The sequence below is a fragment of the Trichoplax adhaerens genome, genomic scaffold, assembly GCF_000150275.1.
Source record: "Trichoplax adhaerens TRIADscaffold_6 genomic scaffold, whole genome shotgun sequence".
In the NCBI taxonomy this organism is placed as follows: Eukaryota; Metazoa; Placozoa; class Uniplacotomia; order Trichoplacea; family Trichoplacidae; genus Trichoplax; species Trichoplax adhaerens.
The window spans coordinates 1,799,728-1,818,228 of NW_002060948.1; the positions used below are offsets into that span (position 1 = coordinate 1,799,728).

Consider the following 18,501-nt stretch of genomic DNA (forward strand, 5'->3'; position numbering starts at 1 on the left):
ATACTGTACATTAGTTTAGACTTCCTTTGCAAGTCAATACACTTGATCAAGTTTGTTCAACTGTACAATATTCAATAGCTTGTAAACTTACTCAATCTTTGGGGGGCTATAGTTTACGTAATTTAGCGCTATTAAACTCTACGGATAGGCCGCAATGATCTATACGTATAACTATAACAAAGTAAGAATAGCGATAATAAATTAGAATGAAACGATTAAATATTTTATCTTCTCTATGGGAAAATACTTTGCAATAGAAATTGTCATGCGCCAGCAATACTGGTGTATCATGTACTGCAAAGCAGATTTCTCAATTGAAATTGTACAGTAGTATAGATGGCGTACCGTGCCATGCTGTGCATAAGATTGACATTGTCGCTGTAGTATAGTAAGATGATTATAACAAATATAACTCGCTCCATTTAATTAGAATTGAATTGAATCACTTAATAAATGATCCATTTAATTTTTTATATTCGTTACACTGTCACATGCTCGATACTATTGAAAGCTAGACGTGGGATAACTCACAGCGTTCGTTGAGTATGCCACAGATCGCGTTTAGCAATAGCCTGGTACAAGGATTTCACACCTGATCATCAGTCGAGCATAAAAAAGGCGCATTCTGTATAGTATGCTAGACTGCTATACTATCGAAATATTACATTCCACGATTAGATAGTGCAGTACGCTGCAACGGTATTGTTATGGAGAAAAAAAGTGGTATTGAGTTAGATCATATTATTATGTTTATTTTATTAATGCTAAAACATTGATTTTATGATCGATAAATTAAATTTTACATTAATAAGATAGAAAAAAAAATTGAGTATTAAGCACTGCAGAAAGCTTGATTAGTGGCTATCCTGACTGTATTGATCGCTTATAATGCTTGCATCGATGATTTACTTTAGTAAAATTAGGCTATATAAAAGCTCAACTTTTAGTAAGAGCGACGTGAATGTCTTGTCTATTTTAATTCAATTCAATGTCGACGTAGATGATTACTGATAATCTGTAAAAAAAATTGAAGTTTCTGATATTTTTTAACAATCTCGTCATTCGGTATTCATCTGCATTTTTGTTACAATAGTTTAATCTTATGCTAATAGTACCGAATTATTTGTATACTATATCCTTTATTTGCTTTATCAGGGATTGTGCCATGGATCCTACCTGTGTGATGTGTAATCAATGCTTTCAAAACAGTATTCATAAAGATCATCGTTATCGGGTTAGTAGCTAACAATATCACTGTATACTAGTATTACTCAGTCGATTATAATTTTAAAAAGATCCCCAATATCCGTAAAAGCAGGATAGAGAGTAAAAACTAAAGCAGCGTAATTATTAAATTATATTTACATCACAATGATCCTCTAATATGACAACATAAATTATATGTACAGATGCATACCTCAGCAGGAGGCGCAGGATGTTGCGATTGTGGTGATGCCGAAGCTTGGAAATCCGGATATGCATGCGATTTTCATCTAGCAAATGATGTTGAGGCAGCTCCGGTATGCTATATAAATTGGTTATGAGATGAGAATGGCAGTCTTTGTATATCATGATGCGAGTATATTGTCGCAAATATTATTGCTATTGGTATTTCTACTACATTTAGCTCGCTTTAAAAATATGAAATATTAATGTACTAGAGTATGTTAGTCCTAACATGATATTCAATTGATTTAGGTGCAATTACCGCTTGACGTGGAAAGAAGATGTTCAATAGTATTTGATGCTGTCCTTAGATATGCTATTACGGTGCTATTGTATGATGGTCCGGATGATATGCCTGCCGAATTATTTCAAATGTTGGTGGTGTTTTAGATGTTTATTTCATATAACACAAAATAGCCTGGACTACTTTATTTTTTGGGTATCATTTTTGCGCACTAATTCTATATTTAACATATCCAATATTCATAGGTCATTGCCACCGCTATATGTTACTACATTATATAACGATGAAGTCCATACATATCAAGAGGTGTGCCAACAAAACGAATTCGTTGACTGTAGACAAACTTAAAAGTTGTATTTGCATGTAAAATTTACTAGTTATTTCAATAATTGTTATGGTTATCATCAAATAGGTCATAAGACAGTTACAATTGGCCATTAGTTGTACTGAACTGCAAGCGTCTCAGATTGCTGGCATAGTTGATCGAACGGTTAGGATTTATACGTGTATTCTTTAATCGTCAACTTGTGTTTTATATAGTGACTATATTCCTAATTTGTTGCCATCCTTTACACCCATAGGGTAGAGCGAGAATAGGAGTTGGCGATGCTATTGAATGCAACAGAATTCGAAGGATTATACAAAAGGTTGTGTATGATAAAATTCAATTGTATTTTATATTCGTTTTGCAATTAGCAAATATTGCTACTCGATAATGGTTAATAATCGACTACCAGTTCGACTTACGTATTGCAACTATTACTCTGACAGCGCAATTCAGAATTGCCTCATATACCGATAAGAGGAGCTAAACCGCTTGTAATCAAGATATTACATACGACTCTATTTGAACATCAAGAATTGGCTATCAACCTGCTTAATTGGCTGAATGATTTTACATCTTCATCTAGTAGGCAGATAATAATAAAATTTTACATGCATGCTAGATACATTTGCTACTTATCACTAAAATTAAATGGTATTGAAGTGGTAATAAAACTACATAATTTATTGACTGATGCATCCTTCTAATTTTACTTACAGGTGCTTTGATTTTATTATTCGGTAAAATTGCTATGGACTCTAATAGTCATTTTGATAAAAGCTACTTAGAAATACTATTACATTCTGATACACAGCTTTGGAAGGGTAATGATCGAATTTAAAATTTCATCGATACTAGTGATAATTTACCTGTATATCAGAAAATAGTATTAATTACTACTTGGTCTGTATACTTAGATGCAAGAACTGCTTGGCATCAATTGTGTATGGCATGGTAATGATGTGGTTTATGATGTTATTTTTGTCTGTATTATTCCTATGCTATACTTACTTGTATAATAATTGTTTCTTTATTTAGTATTTTAGGAAGTTCTGATCTCAAACATCAATTTAGTGTATTATACGTAAAGGTAAGGCATTGCTCAAGTTTAAATGGTCATCATTAATTAAGGATTGAAATCTAAAGTACAAAGTGTGTGCCATAAGTCCCTTATTTGATCAAGCTCTCTTTACTGTTGCAGGAGTATGCTAAAATCCAGAAAGATTTCATAGAGGACGATCATCTTCATTCAGTATCGGTAATTTTTTTTCCAAATCATAATGGAATACAAAGTTCGATCCGCATATTTACGCTTATTTTGTTCATGATACAGATCACATCGATGTCGGTTCAGCTATTTACTTCTAATTCATTGGTAAGACAAAATTTGAGAAATATAACTTTTAACGTCATGAATATTACTGCTAAATACATAAACCTTGTTTTACTAAAGAAAAATTTTTAAATTTTCCTATTAGTCGCGCTACTTAGTGATAGAACATGATTGCTTGGCTAAAATTTTATCGACGTTTTGCAATGCAATTAAACCTAGTATAAATCCCGGTAAAACATTGTAAATCTACAGCCTATATTCGTCAATTCAATTCTAGAGATGTCGAATTTGACTAAGATTTAATGTTTAAACTTCATTTTTAGTTGCCGCAAGAGATGGAAGACTAGCCCAACTTCGAATTCACGAACTATCCAGATTAGAATATATGATAATAGACGTAAAGTAAGTTATCTATTTAGATCTTATGCTTGGTTTATAGTATTGATTGACATTCATATTAAATAGTACAAAAATATACAATAAAGTAGTTTTACTAGATATCTTAATTCGTCCAACTAAATGACTTTTCCAGATATATCTTAAGTCAAGTACCTGATGCAGAGTCATGGACTGATGACTTAAAACATGCATTTTTACGTGGTTTTGATGAATATCTCAAGTTGTTATCCATACTTGAGGTGATGATAAATTTGTGTGATTAATTTTAACTATATTGTTGTTATAACCTGTACTCAACTGATACATACTTCGTATTTGAATCTTTCAGGGCATGGAAAGTTCCAAACGTGTTTCTGGCCGTCATATTGAATATGAACCCAATTGGGAATTTTCTGTCCGAATTTATATAACTTTATGCATTATTGCACCTTTAATATTACAGTGGTGTACCAGCAATGTATGTAAACTAGCAGATCGTTGTCACTATCCCAGTTAAAGTATAATTGTTATAATAATATTGATTAATTTAGTTAATATACGCATAGGTAACTACGGCATCGGAAAAAATAATTTAATTCGTTGCGTTAATTTGTTGGATTAAAAATTATTACCATTTAGTTGGAAATTCTGAAAGAAGCGACAGGAAGAACAATAAAAATATTGTGTGAAACTTGTTATAGCGATTCAAAGTCTCTACTAGACCATGCAATAGGTTATAATTAGTTTTATCAAATAGTATTAATTGATCATTTTAAAATATTATAGAAATTTATTTTGATTTTTATTGTGTCCATTAACCGACGATCATAGTTGATTCTATTGAGTACCAAACCATCAACTATGATGTCTCTTCGGAACTAGTGTCATTGGTGTATCCTCTTTCTCGATTGTTAGCTGGTATGTCTATAAAGATACTAAGAATCAATTAAAGTTAACATTTATGTTACGACAAAGTTATGGATATTTTAAAGAAGGTATACTCTTTGATTGCAGGCCTAATGTCCTCTGGAAGCCGGCATAATCATGAATCTATATGCGAGCTTCTTCCTACTGGCGTAAGGGATTTATCAGCAACAATTAATGATCGTGATCACTATATGTTAGTAAATCTCAAGACAAATTTCGTTCTGTTCATTTTTAGAGGGAAGAAATACTTCCAATTCTGTTAATGGAGCATTCCGTAAGAGCTTTAGTATTAGCAGCCCAGGTTGCTTCCTCTATGTGGAAATTTAATGGTTATTACATTGTTAATCAGGTAACCTTTTAGATTTCTACGAATGAGAAATGGTTATTACAACTATATCGGATGTGATTAGATCTATCTTATTGCAGGTTCATCATTACAAAGTTGGCAAATGTCGCTCTCAAGCCTATGATAAAGATATACTTATGCTTCAGGTAATGCTATGTTTACTCTAGTAGTAGAGCATTATAGGATGCATGAAAGATTTTGTATTCTTCCTGAAAACTACATTTGACATTTCTGTTGCTCTTACCGAAATATTTATTCGTAAATAGATCGTCGGTTCTATAGTAGATCCGGATTGGTTCCTTGCTTGCCTTTTGCAGAAATTTAAGTTATTAGATTGGGTGGAGTAAGTTTTAAACTTTTAATTAATGGATGATATCTTGTTTATGGCACGAAATCTATAAGAGCCACTCTATCTTCTACTTATTCGCATAGTAATATTTATTTCCCTTATCTTTAGTATTCAAGGTGGCTCTCGCATTGACAACTTGAAAGAGGTGCATGCAAATAATTTTATAAGAAGTTACCTCTAGAATTACATTTTTTCATTGAACAAGCTGTTTATATATAAAAAGAGTTTTACGTTTTGCTAATTTATGACGTTCTCAACGTAGGATATTTGGGTTGCTAGATCATCTTTAGCCAGAGAATTTTTATTATTATTAATTGCGGTTATAGGTGAGTGAATAAGCAACAGCGCAATATTCCGCTATCTTAAAATTATAGGTGTCGAAAAGTACTTACGTAAATGATGAACAGCTAAAAGTTATCTTTCTATTATTAAGGTGAGAGATATCATGTAGGCATTGGAGACGTCACTCCTGCAGATACCGTAAGACACGAAATACTACATTATCTCTATGTCAGTCCAAAAGCTCACAGTGAAATTACCAAATTTTTATCAACGTCTCAAGTAAGATAATACAAATTTAAGCTATTGGAAAAAATTTTGCTTTATTGAAATTACTCATTAACACAACCCTTGCTAATTTTCAATCTCATAGGAGGATTGCGCAGAAGTTGACATTGATGAAGTATTATCTACTATAGCCAACTATAGGTAGATCGGTTCTATTGATTGTATTTTTCGAGGTATAATATATGTAGCTCTTAAAATGGTTGTATTTTTAATTCCGAAAGAAAACCTGGATTAACTGGTAGAGGGGTATACGAATTAAAACCAGAATATTATGAAGAATATAACCCTTTCTTCTATCATTACTCTGTTTCGGATCATTCTAAGGTATTTTAGTTCCATAATTTATGTAGTTTCATTAACAGTGATCCCTGCCGCAAGATTTGTAAAGTTTAGATTTGAAAATATTTTTGTAGGCAGAGGAAAGACGAAAAAGAATTAAAACGGAAAGCGATAATCGCAGTACGTTTTATGCTTGACATCACTTATAATAGTAATCTTTCGTTACTAATATTGTTAATGTATATGGCTAATATTTTGCTATGTAGATCAATCGCCGCCATCTTTACCGAAACTTACAAAACCTTTCTATAGCTTGAATAGAATTCTTCAATCCTCTCTCTTACGTAGAATGCTACTAACAATATTAACTCGTTGTTGTGAGGATTCACAGAAGAATTGGATCGATCCTCTATTACATCCCACTCTATTCTTGATAGCTATGAATTTTGGAGAAATAGAAAGTGCTTATCGAGAAGGATTTATTAACTTAAATTCGGAATTAAGTATGTACAATTAGATGTTATTGTAACGGCACTAATATATTGGATATTATGTAATTGATTATTCGATGTTTCGATGCGAAAGTTACGAATTATCGTTGCAATTGTAGGCCTTCTTTCAGAGATCATATCGAAAATAGATATATTAAAGAATGAAACGTCAGCAAGCGATTTTTCAAAGTTAATAAATTGGATTATATCGGTAAGTAGTTTTGAATGTGGGATCTATGAAAAACTTATTTCATGCTTGCCTCGGAAATAAATTTTATTCCGTTTATCTGGTAGCAATGTGATAATTGTAATGTTTGTATGCTGTGATCATGCTTAAATCGTAAGTGATAAAAATGATATAATTTTTCGATATTAAAAACAGACTTATCGAAAGTTGGTATCTTTCACTGCTGGTTCTAATTCAGTTACTAATGTAACTAGTGAGACTACTGGAAAAAATAGATTTGAAGAAGCAAAAAGAGCAAGAGCACGGTTAGCTGCGCAACAGCGAAATAAAATCATGGCACAGATGTCTGCTATGCAAAAAAATTTCCTAACACGAAATGCTGATATCCTGAGTACTTTACAAACTGACTCTCTCACCGATCCTGAATCTAGGTATCGAATTATATAATCATTCCAGTACTTTTTCTACAAACATTTAATACAGATTCTTTACAATATTGTTATTAATATTACTGTAATACAGAACTTATAATGATGCATGCAAGGAGCTGCTGCGACTTCTACGGTCGACCATAATATAATCTTTTATAATAATTGTTACGTCTGTAGTTGTAATGCGTGTAGAGTAACGTGCAATACAGTTGCAGTACCAGTAAACCTTGTAATTGTAATATAACTTCATGATGTGTACATCTTTATGGAATAGATTACGGTACAATGTTGGGTATCGTACTGTTACGACATGCATAGATACAGTATATAAAGTCGCGAACAACTTGAATAAAATCACTTCTTTTCTTTACACTAGAATTGAGGAGTCTATGCGTTAAGTTATATTACTCGTCTCGGAGCAGTTCTTTAACAATAATCAATTTTTAATATAGTGAGACATTAATGGAAATGAACGAAACTGATGAAGTTATTGCTGTTGGTGCCTCTCGTTCATGTTTCCATATCGGCGCGCCTGAGACGATATCCTGTATTCTCTGCCAAGAAGATGAACAAATAAAATTAAGTGATCGTCCTATGGTTTTGACGGGATTATCGCATAGGTAGGTTATTACTGTTAGCAATTACCAAGTACTAGACTTTAAAACATTTTTATTAACTTTATACCGTAATTAAGTTAACTTAACTATTTCATATTGTAAATACTATATACAATAACGTTGATATATATTGAAAAGGTCGGTAGTTTTATCTCAACTCGGTTCAGAAAATGATACTAAATTAGGTAGGCAATGCAATGTTTTGTATTTCCATTAACTTTAAAACGAAATTATCGCATTTAAGTGATCTATTCAATGTTACTTTATGTATATTTTAAAAATATATTTTATGTCTTTAGAATTTAAACCTCTGTGGACGGATACAGCAATAGCTATCGGCGTACATACTGGCTCGTGTGCGCACGCTATGCATTCTAGCTGTTGGCAAAAGTACGCATTGTAGTTAAATTGCTGGCGCCAATTATATTCTAAATTGTTATCTTTTCGTCTTTAGTTATTTTGTTGCAACAGTTGACAGGCAGCAAATTAGGAGATTTAACGCAAGAGCTCCACCTAGTATCAATGTTACTAAAGGCGAATATTTATGCCCGTTATGCGAGGGCTTATGCAATTGTGCCATACCTATTTTACCTCCCTTACCCTACTTCATCAAGTAAATCTAGAATCTGGCTATGGTAAAGTACTTAGAACATTCTTAGGCATCTAATAATATTAATTTTTTATGTTACTATATTTAGTAATGACAACATGAAGGAATATCCGAAATGGCTTGAAGATCTCCGTGTACATACGATAAATGAGCTGCAAAATATTAGAGGACATACAGGATCAAATGCAGGTGAGTAATTCTTTGTTGCTGCAACTGCTTAATACGCGATATCATTGTCGAAAGTACCAATTTTTAGCTATAAAAGTTTACTAAATTGTCATAATTTTACTAGCGATGATAGATTCGTCAATATCCTTATTTACTCCGCTGGACCTTCTAAATCGAAAATCTTCTCCGGAATTAAATCAGTTAAGGTACATTGTTAAGCTGACTGTAAATTTCGTCGTATCGATATTGTTTTTAAGGCTATAGTAACATGTATATCCCATTTAAATTGACATTGCAGGTACGAATTACCGGAAGCTGCTATCGAGGCAATTAAGGCATTCTCTCAATCAGTTTATACCGTGAGTACTACTATAACGTTTATTGTATGCAAAGATAACTTTCCAAAATCTATCGACAAGTTGTCCTACCAAGGCGCGGAAAGTTCCAACGGCTAAGACGTAAAAACTTTCTTTATATTGTAGTCTGGCTTGCTTGCTAAACCATGTGCCGATAATGAACGTATACTTTATGCGCTATGGAGTTCATGTGCTTATTGCATTGGTGTCGCAGGTTAGATGAATCTTTGCAATGCGATGAAGAAATAGACATACGTAGCTATACTAGTAATGCACTTTTATCACTGAACTATTTTCGTTTTCTCTGCAGTAAACTTTTTATCATTTAGATCAAAATCTGTAGAAGAAGGACTCACCACTAGACAGGTATAATAAGCTATTTATCTAGTAAAATATTGTGATATCAGTGAAAACTAATTATTTATCCATATGAATTAAGATTTCAAGCATGTCTGCACTGTTGAGAGCAGCTGTTGCCTATACGTCAGTTAATTCGATCAGGTTTCAGACGTGGAAAACTTTACACAACCATATTCTTAGTGGTAAATATCATCTCCAACAAAAAATGTTGGGTTCAATTTATGATATGAACTATTCAGAACTAAAAGCGTTAAGTCAATACATTGACCGTGTTACTTTTACATTGACAGTTACTATTGGCTATGAAGTTGAAGGTGTACCATCTGTGTTGAATTTGGATCCATTTCATTTAATGGCACGTATTTTTTTTTGTAAAGGTTACATGGAAATGTCTGCATGTGTGATAATGTTATCGTTTGTGTTTCTTGTTCTATCACTAGGTAAATTTAATCTTTTCGCTGCAAGCATTGAGTGATAGCCCTGGAATAGTTGCTTTTGGTACAGATCCTGTTATGCATCACTACTGTTTAAAAATTGCATTTATGCTAAAAATTACTCAATCTCTGTTAGCGATAACTGACATTGATGGTTAGTAAGTTGAACTGTTAAATTGGTTTCTTGTTTGTATTTGACTTCTTAAGTTCATCAGCCTATTTTTTGTAAAATTTTTTAAGACTAAAATGTAATAGAGGCTTTTAAAATTATATATTATAGTTTCTTCAGAAAATGACGAGAGCAGTGACGATGACTCATCATTTTTAGTACAATATTGGCAATTCTTACAGATGCATACTGGGTAAGTCGCTTATTTTATTTAGACTAGCAATTTTCCTAACTATGTATCGAAAAAAGTAGTAAATAATCCACGTATCTTTATTATCCATGCAGTAAAGGAGCGATCTCCTTTCCATATTCAGCTTCGATTACCTTATGCAGAAAAGTCAAAGAAGTATGCTTACCATTTCTTCGCATGGCCTCATTATTTTTTCATCTAATAACTTCAGTACCAGTACCAAAATTTGATCTCGATGGTATGTATCGGTCTTAATGTTCTAGGAAGATGACAGTATAAAATATAACTTTAACTATTATTTGTAGCTGCTCAAGAATATAGTCATCTGCTAAAGTATCTCGATCTTCCGGCAAAATTATCAACGCTACTTGACTTATCTAACTCTGAAATATCAGGACTTGTCATAAGGTAATGTGTATAACTTGTAATAAAACTTTTGACGTTATCTTTAAAAGTAGCCGCTTACGTATTTTTAAAAAATTACTTTTCAGATGGTGTAATACAAAAAATGTAATTCTTCCTATCAGGTTAGGAAAGAAAGTTGTCTCTTTATTACTATTTCTTTATTGAAATCACAATTTAATGATGTAAATACAATTATATGTTTAATATAGAGAATTATCTCCATGTTCTACGTTAATCAATTTACCTCGCAATTACGGAGAACTAATCTGTGGGACAGCCAATTATAGGTTAACTTTCTATTCTATTATAGCTAAAGTATGCTGAATAACTTGTAATTTATTGCTCAATGTTATTATTTTTGATACTTGTAGATGTAGCAACTCCAAAGCAAGTTTGAATTCATCTCCTGCAATGTGTTTAATTTGTGGCAAACTTGTATGTGCACAAAATTACTGCTGCCAAGGGACTCTTGGAGATGACAAGGTTGGGTCGATTACTAGCCATATTTATGAATGCGGCGCCGGAGTTGGAATATTGTTGTTTGTGAGGGAATGTCGCATCATTCTGAGATTTGGCCAACGTAGGGGCTGTTTTTACTCACCGCCTTATTTAGATGAGCATGGCGAAACTGATGAAGGATTAAGGTATTGTTAATGACTCATTATTGTTACTAGACTAAGTCAATCAATCAAATGAATAGTACGACTGGGTATGGTATTTACTATATACTTATCGTTACTGAATATTTTGCTGTTAAGACGTGGTAATCCTCTCTTCTTGGATGACGAACGGTATAGCAAATTACAAAACATGTGGCTATTACACGAGGTATCTGGAGAAGTTGTTCGCAATATGGAACATAATACACGTCACGCCGCTTATATCGATTGGAGTAATATGTAGTATTTCTTTAATCGTCTGAAACTTGTGGAATTTATGAATGCAGGTTTTGTTTCTGTAATAGCTTTGTTCGATAATAAGTTCTCTGTACTATGGTATATTATATTTTATACATACTTATTCTATATATATATACTCGTATATAGGCAGATTGTTAAAGTACCGATTGTATTTCTGTATACTGCTTGCAATAGTACACAAGCTATGATTATGGAAATTATAGAATTGCTTTTCCACAAAGATCCAGTGGGTTAATGACATAATTTGAATAGTAGCATACCTTCATTTATCAAAACCATTCTGGTATTAAGAATGACATACTTTCCGCTTTGTGTACAAACGAATTTTGTTACATTTTGTTAACAGCACTATACGCGTACGTAGTACCGGACTTTATATCATTTTTCTTGTATTGCAGTTTACACTTTCTACGCTCTGTTTACATTATGGTCATTAGAATCTTGATAGATTTAAGTATCCTACTTGCGCTATAAATAACGTACAATTAAATAATCAATTGCGATTGAATTGATTGTACTATGTACAGTATCCTAAGATTGCATCTAATTTTAGTATTGTTAGGGTTGAAGGTATTCCTAGGCAAGCATACGCTTAGAATACTCATATAACAAATTAAGCAATTCTGTTAATATTTCCCGCCAAGATATTAGTTGTGTATAACGTATTAACTATAGTTACGATTTAAGCTTGGATTGAATCTATAGAATACGCAGCGATAGTATACTTCATGCAGTAGTTTAAAGTGCAAAAGTTGCTCTGTCTTTATATAACAAATGGAATTGTGTTTTTCCTTTATCCATGTTATTGATTCATTGATAACGGACCATTTAGCATTTTACACATCCATAAAATACTATGAAGTAAATAAATTGTGAATGCTATCGTATTATTATTGTAAGTAATGATGCTGTAATTAACGAGATTGTATTGTTAGTAACAGGTCATATTGGGCCTAACGGGTTTCTCAGTTTTACCCAATAAATTTATTTTTATTTCATTGATAGTAACTGCGGAGCAAGCACACATTGCAATCGATTTTCTATCCTTTCATCCTCAAGCGTAATTTAAATATCATGTTGTTTGAAAGGGTTGCTATTTTATTCTATCACCTACAGTTGTGTATGCCGGGAATATTTGTATTTTATAGAAATAGATGTTCTACATATTGCAGGAGCGACAAGTTAGTTACAATACCATGATAACCGTAGTCAATTTTCCGATTTTCCTTCTTCGCTCATATACTCGTATAAGTGTTCAGAACTGGTCGATGACGAGTAATCTGCCTTAATACATAGACTCCTCGACTCTAGTGTGAAGAAAGAGATGATTTCATTGAAGTTGTGCGCGACTTTCTATACCTTACTTATGTATACCAGTAACACTTCTATTTCGTTAGAATATCATTATAAGGGGATGCTCGATTCTATAATTGTCTTATTTTACTTAATTAAGTAATATTTCACGTTATCAATGTTCTTGAAGGAGTAGAAGTGATTACGAAATATTGACACAGAAGATTTGATACTGACTGGAAGTAACTTAATTTTCGAAATTTCTACCCATTTGATCGAAAAGTCTGTCCGTCTGAGAGTTTCCTTCTACAGTCGTGCATTATGTCTATTGTAAGGGTCAGAGCAGGGACTACTCGACCTATATCATGGATCTCTCGAATCGAGGGATTCTACAGGTCCATGCCCATATTCACTCACTTTCACCCCGTTACAGTCCTCCTCAGACAAAATTGGATTTTCAACTGTTTTGCCTCTTCCCTACCTTAGTCAAAATTCAGCCGATTTTCTAGTAAAAAAGAAAGCCATAGCATGACCAATTGGCCATAAACACTGCTATTTAGTTGTCCAAGGTAGTGTACAGCGACAGGACCAGTACAGAACCACTTCATTGCGTCTAGCCATTTGTCCTGACGTCCTGACTTCCGTCAACTTGAGTGTAAAAGAGAGAAGAGTAGTACCAGTACAGTACCAGATCCGTCCCAGTACAGGACCAGTACAGAACCACTTCATTGCGTCTAGCCGCTTGTCCTGACGTCCTGACTTCCGTAAACTTGGGTGTAAAAGAGGGAAGTGTAGTACCAGTACAGTACCAGTACAGTACCAGTACATGGCAGCTTGCCGCTTGTCCTAACTTTCGTCAACTTGAGTGTAAAAACAGAGGAAGAGAAAATCTTTCATACAGAGTGCTGGACGCTACCGCGTACATCAGTAGTAGCCCTTACATAACTTTAGGGGTCAGCAGAGGTTGACGTTGAAGCAGCATGTGCTTGCTGGTCCGGTCTGCCCACATGCGTAGACAGCCCCCCCACGATCCACTTCCAAGCCATACTGTAGCCTATAGTTGTAATCACCGCGGAAGGGTGGCACTATTAAGGCGCGGCGACCTCATCTGGCGTTCTTGCATACTAGGTCTCGAGGTCTAGCAAACTGATTTGCTTCGCCATTCATTCAATTTTGTCTTTCCACTGTAGTCTAGGCTAAAATCTTGATTGATTCTCCATTTTTATCGACTACCAACACATTGGACAAGGTGCAATACAACCCAATTTATGTGATACCCTGGTAATCCATTGAAATCAAGTACGAAATTGGGGTTCAATTGGACCTGACTGCAGTGAACAGAATTCTCGGACAGAGGCAAAATGGATCAAATTCGAAATGTCATCGTTGGCCCTTGCGGCGATTCTGCATTTGTTAAACCACGTAGATTAACATTTGAACAAGTAAGTGAGGACTGCTTCCATGACCAAAATAATTGAAAATCGAGAACAAGTTGTGTATAGGCTTGTCACGTTTAGTTGTGTAGCCGTTGATGTTGTTGATGTTCTGGATATTGACGCTGGAGGAGGAGGATGATGAATTTGGTTAGTATCGAAAATACGCCTAATGTTGGTGCCACCAACATATTACTTGTACGAGATGGTCGAAAAAATGGCCTACAGCAGAGCTCCATTTACTGTAGTAATATTGTGCCACTCTCTTCCACTTTACTGAACTAATTTGATTTCGTACCTGACTTGAATCGTGTCAAAGGATAGGAGATCCATGATGTTGATTGGGAATACTGTACTTGCACCCGCCTGGGCATCACCATCAAAAATCAAAAGCTGGCTAGTCGATATACACTGCACTCTCAGGTCTCAACCATGACTTGTACTGTTTACAAGGACTCTTGATTTGATGCTTGTGGAATAAATGACTTGTAGGACATGCAATCATGTTGTTTTCCATCTTATAGTACACGTTTATCCACATTCCTTGCTGTATAAAAGAGTTTTCACGTTGATCCTGTGGAGCTTTTTAGTCTAGCAATTCTCCATGCATACGCTTGGCATGATTTGCATGTTAAATTAGATACTCAACGCTCTCAGTTTTACAGTATACGGCCGGAATAAATGACTTGTGGGACGTAGAATCACCTTTTTTCCATCTTATTTTTCACGTTATCTACTTTCCTTGTTGTGTAGAAGAGTTCTCCGTTTGATACGGTAAAAGTTTTTTGTAGAGCAATTCTATATACAAGACGTACAATCACGTTTTTACCACCTTATTTTCCATGTCGTCAACTTAGCTGTCGAGAAGAGCTCTCTCACTTTGATGCTCGTAGAATGAATGATTTGAACGACGTGCAATCACGCTTTTCCACCTTATTTTTCATGTCATCAACTTTCCTTAAGAGCTCTCAGTTTGATGCTTATGGAATAAGTCAAGAAGTCAAAAGTATACGCGTGTATTACGCCATCCAATTTGGTAAATGCTGTAAAGAGAGAAATAACGCTAATCCTCTTCTAGATAGGCTAAGCGATATGTTATAGACGATATACACCGCCATTGTTATGCCACAATATTTGCATTTATATGCGTCAATATATTTCATCATAACACATCCATTCTAGGGTAATAGCCGTCAGGAATCCATGAATGTCTTTATACTTACATAAATAATTTTATACTTTTCTTGTAGAACGGAAGGAAAAGGCAATGGGATTATATCATTATGCACGACAGGTAGGGTCCAAAATTTCATTACAGTATATGGAAACAATCATAGATTAACTCAGTTAAGCCTTATACTTTATAGGATAAAAAGGAGATTATTTTTAAAATTTCATCGAGAAACACTTTTTGTTTCTTAAACTTGCATGCGATCTTGACTAGAACAAGGTCAAATTAGATTCTTTACTAAATCAGTAACATTTTTATCTCGTTATATGCATAGCGTTATAATAGAATGCTTGAAAATGTTGTAATTTTGGCTAGCATGACTTAGCCATGACATAGATCTGAAAATTATACGAAGATGTATTCGTATTGTGTGTCATTATATATACAATGATAAGAAGATAATTGCTAATGGCTATTTTCTTGATTACTACCTTAATATAAACTGGTCAGCGTATCCATCCTGCTGTTGAATACTACCAGACAAGCTTTTATTTTGGTGAAACAATTGAGACCAGGTAATGTATAATACGGTCTTTATAAGTTAAATATTGGATGCGCAGCTTAGTTAAAATTCAGTTCTGGATCGTTTTTAACACATTGATGTTGCAGCGATACTGTAGAACCTACAGTAGTTCCTGGTAATTCCTTCATGTTAATATTATACTTACTAGTTGAAACCTCTGATCTTGATACTTCGCATTAATCATGCTCGTTAATAAGCAAATTTAAACTATTTGACATTGATATCATGGAAGTTAGTGTTTTAAGTTAATGATAGGGCTGTCTTGATGAACCATTCGATACATTAGCAGTTGTCAAGACTGTAATTGTTAAGCATTTCAACGATTTGACTGTAAAATGCCGCAAGGTAGTATAATATTTATAATAGTTCTGCCATTAAGCAAACAAATTAATTCATTACAAACCATCAACAAAGTTTTAATTACTGTAATTGACATTCATATTTCACAAGTAATACCATATCATCACTGCATTAACAAACAAAGTGATACCGTAGCAGTCATCAATAACATGATCAACTTTTAATTACTTGACATTCTATCTCGTAATGCATAGCATGATGATAATGAGCCATTGAGCACCTTAATGGTCACCTTTAAATAATATTCTTGTTACCGTATAATGTTAATATCTCATAAATTAATGCATGATGGAACCGTCATTGATAACAAACTGCAGCCGAACCCATAAAATGATTAACCCTTTGACACCGTTATCTCGTAAGATAATAGCATGATATATTGCAACGTTGAATAAATTGATACTCTAGAATCAGTAGCATGCCTAGGAATTGTTAGTAATCAATTTACCTTTCAATATCATCCCAATAGCCACGCATTTATTTAAGAAATTGCAATTTTCTTGATAATTTCCATTAGTCCTCTTTCCATATCTACATGGAGACGAGATACCATCGCTCTTAAATGACAAAGATGCCCAACCGAGACGTGAATTGCCAATGGAAATAGCTAATAATGCTATTACTTATGAATTATGTTCTGGTATTGTCGATAAAGATAAATCACTAGTTAAAATTGCGCAAGATGAGATTCTCGAAGAATGCGGTTACTTCATCCCTGAAGATAAAATTCATCGGATTACTTCCGGTCGTCGTGTTGGCACTTCGGGTTGTAAGCAAACATACTTTTACGCAGAATGTACAGACGATATGATAGTTAGTTCTGGTGGCGGTGTTGAAGCTGAAGGTGAAATGATTGATGTTTATTATTTACCCATAGATGAAGCTAGAGAGTTTATTTTCGATGATAGTCTAATTAAGCCAGCTGGTTTAATCATGGCATTTCTATGGTTTTTTCAGTATTCACCAAATTTGAATGGTATTAATGACTTTGTTAATGCTAAAAATAAGTAGCGTATGCATATTGAAACCCTTTATGGTGTATCATTGTAATTACAATTCAACATTAGACTGATGTACTTATTCTAATGCAATTAACTGTGCAACGATCTACATTTATAAAAGTATAGAAAAAATTGCGATATAATTTGAATATGTTTACGGTTAGGTTCCAAGTTCAACAGATATCATTGTCTAATTGTATATCACTAGTCCTGTAGTTAAATGACTTTATTATATTTATTTCGATTTGGTAACTAATAACTGAAATGAGAGCTGCTTGCTGTAATTGTCTTAAGAATAAGCTATTATCAAACCTTGTAAGTTCCTAACGAAATATTCAATTCATACAATGCTTATAGTGATGCAAAATATATTCTTAATGTATTGCTGATTTAGGATTTATTTGTTTCAGCTAAAATCAGAAGACTACTGTACTTGCGTTTCCATTTGTTATGGACTACATCTTATTTGTAGCTTTATATCAAATTTTCATTTTAGATTTGCTACTGTTATAATAATTAAGCAAAGCAGTCGATGTTGAGTTAGATGCATACGTGTTCTTGTATATAATTTCTTATTTAAATATATTCTGATTAATTATTATTATCAATTTTTACGCTAAACGTTAGCTGTCTGATATATTGCGGTCTAAGCGGTATAAAATCCATACTACTAGCATTAACTATAATTTACATCAGTAGGCAGAATCATTTCACTTTAAACAATTTATTTCGGAATTTTATATGAAAATTGATTATGATTACGTTGATAGCATACTGTATCATGATTGTCTTATTTGCAAATTGGATTAAAAAAGATAGCAATCAAGTTAAGTCATAAATAACGGACGACTATCGACTTTAATTTGTCAGTAATAACGTGGGAAGATCACCCTATGATAACTATATATTTCATTATTTGTAGTTTATTCTTGCATGCTCTATTTCATTGCTGATTGGATTTACAAAGGTCAGTTATTACGTTATCGCTAATAAAGTATAAGCAGTAATGATTATATTGATACTGAGAGTTTTTAAGTTATTACATTTACTAGATATTGTTAAAAGTCATGCAGTAAATGAAGTTGATACCTGGATCTGTAAGATATACTAAAACGATACTCATGGCTT

At 33.5% G+C, this 18,501-nt stretch overlaps 2 protein-coding genes across 2 annotated transcripts; both read left to right on the top strand.

The window, feature by feature from the left end:
• Positions 1-1,165: 1,165 nt before the first annotated feature.
• On the top strand, positions 1,166-11,767 carry TRIADDRAFT_57299 (uncharacterized protein; the record flags this gene model as incomplete). Its single annotated transcript, XM_002113258.1, has 43 exons — positions 1,166-1,234; positions 1,410-1,520; positions 1,699-1,820; positions 1,936-1,996; positions 2,103-2,180; positions 2,272-2,337; positions 2,462-2,600; positions 2,735-2,839; positions 3,062-3,105; positions 3,217-3,273; positions 3,349-3,390; positions 3,494-3,578; positions 3,672-3,750; positions 3,881-3,986; positions 4,076-4,204; positions 4,889-5,002; positions 5,080-5,145; positions 5,266-5,342; positions 5,457-5,493; positions 5,611-5,674; positions 5,782-5,909; positions 6,001-6,056; positions 6,137-6,239; positions 6,329-6,374; positions 6,461-6,697; positions 6,805-6,896; positions 7,068-7,303; positions 7,756-7,923; positions 8,059-8,105; positions 8,220-8,310; positions 8,375-8,533; positions 8,619-8,719; positions 8,823-8,904; positions 8,997-9,057; positions 9,181-9,268; positions 9,365-9,420; positions 9,855-10,002; positions 10,129-10,210; positions 10,303-10,445; positions 10,513-10,615; positions 10,822-10,899; positions 10,984-11,256; positions 11,659-11,767. The coding sequence occupies 43 exons, from the start codon at positions 1,166-1,168 to the stop codon at positions 11,765-11,767; spliced, it is 4,338 nt and encodes a 1,445-aa protein (XP_002113294.1).
• A 2,419-nt stretch (positions 11,768-14,186) lies between these two features.
• TRIADDRAFT_57300 (uncharacterized protein) lies at positions 14,187-17,383 on the top strand (the record flags this gene model as incomplete). The annotated part of the gene is made up of 4 exons (XM_002113259.1): positions 14,187-14,267; positions 15,509-15,552; positions 15,940-16,004; positions 16,890-17,383. The coding sequence occupies 4 exons, from the start codon at positions 14,187-14,189 to the stop codon at positions 17,381-17,383; spliced, it is 684 nt and encodes a 227-aa protein (XP_002113295.1).
• Between the last annotated feature and the right edge of the window lie 1,118 nt (positions 17,384-18,501).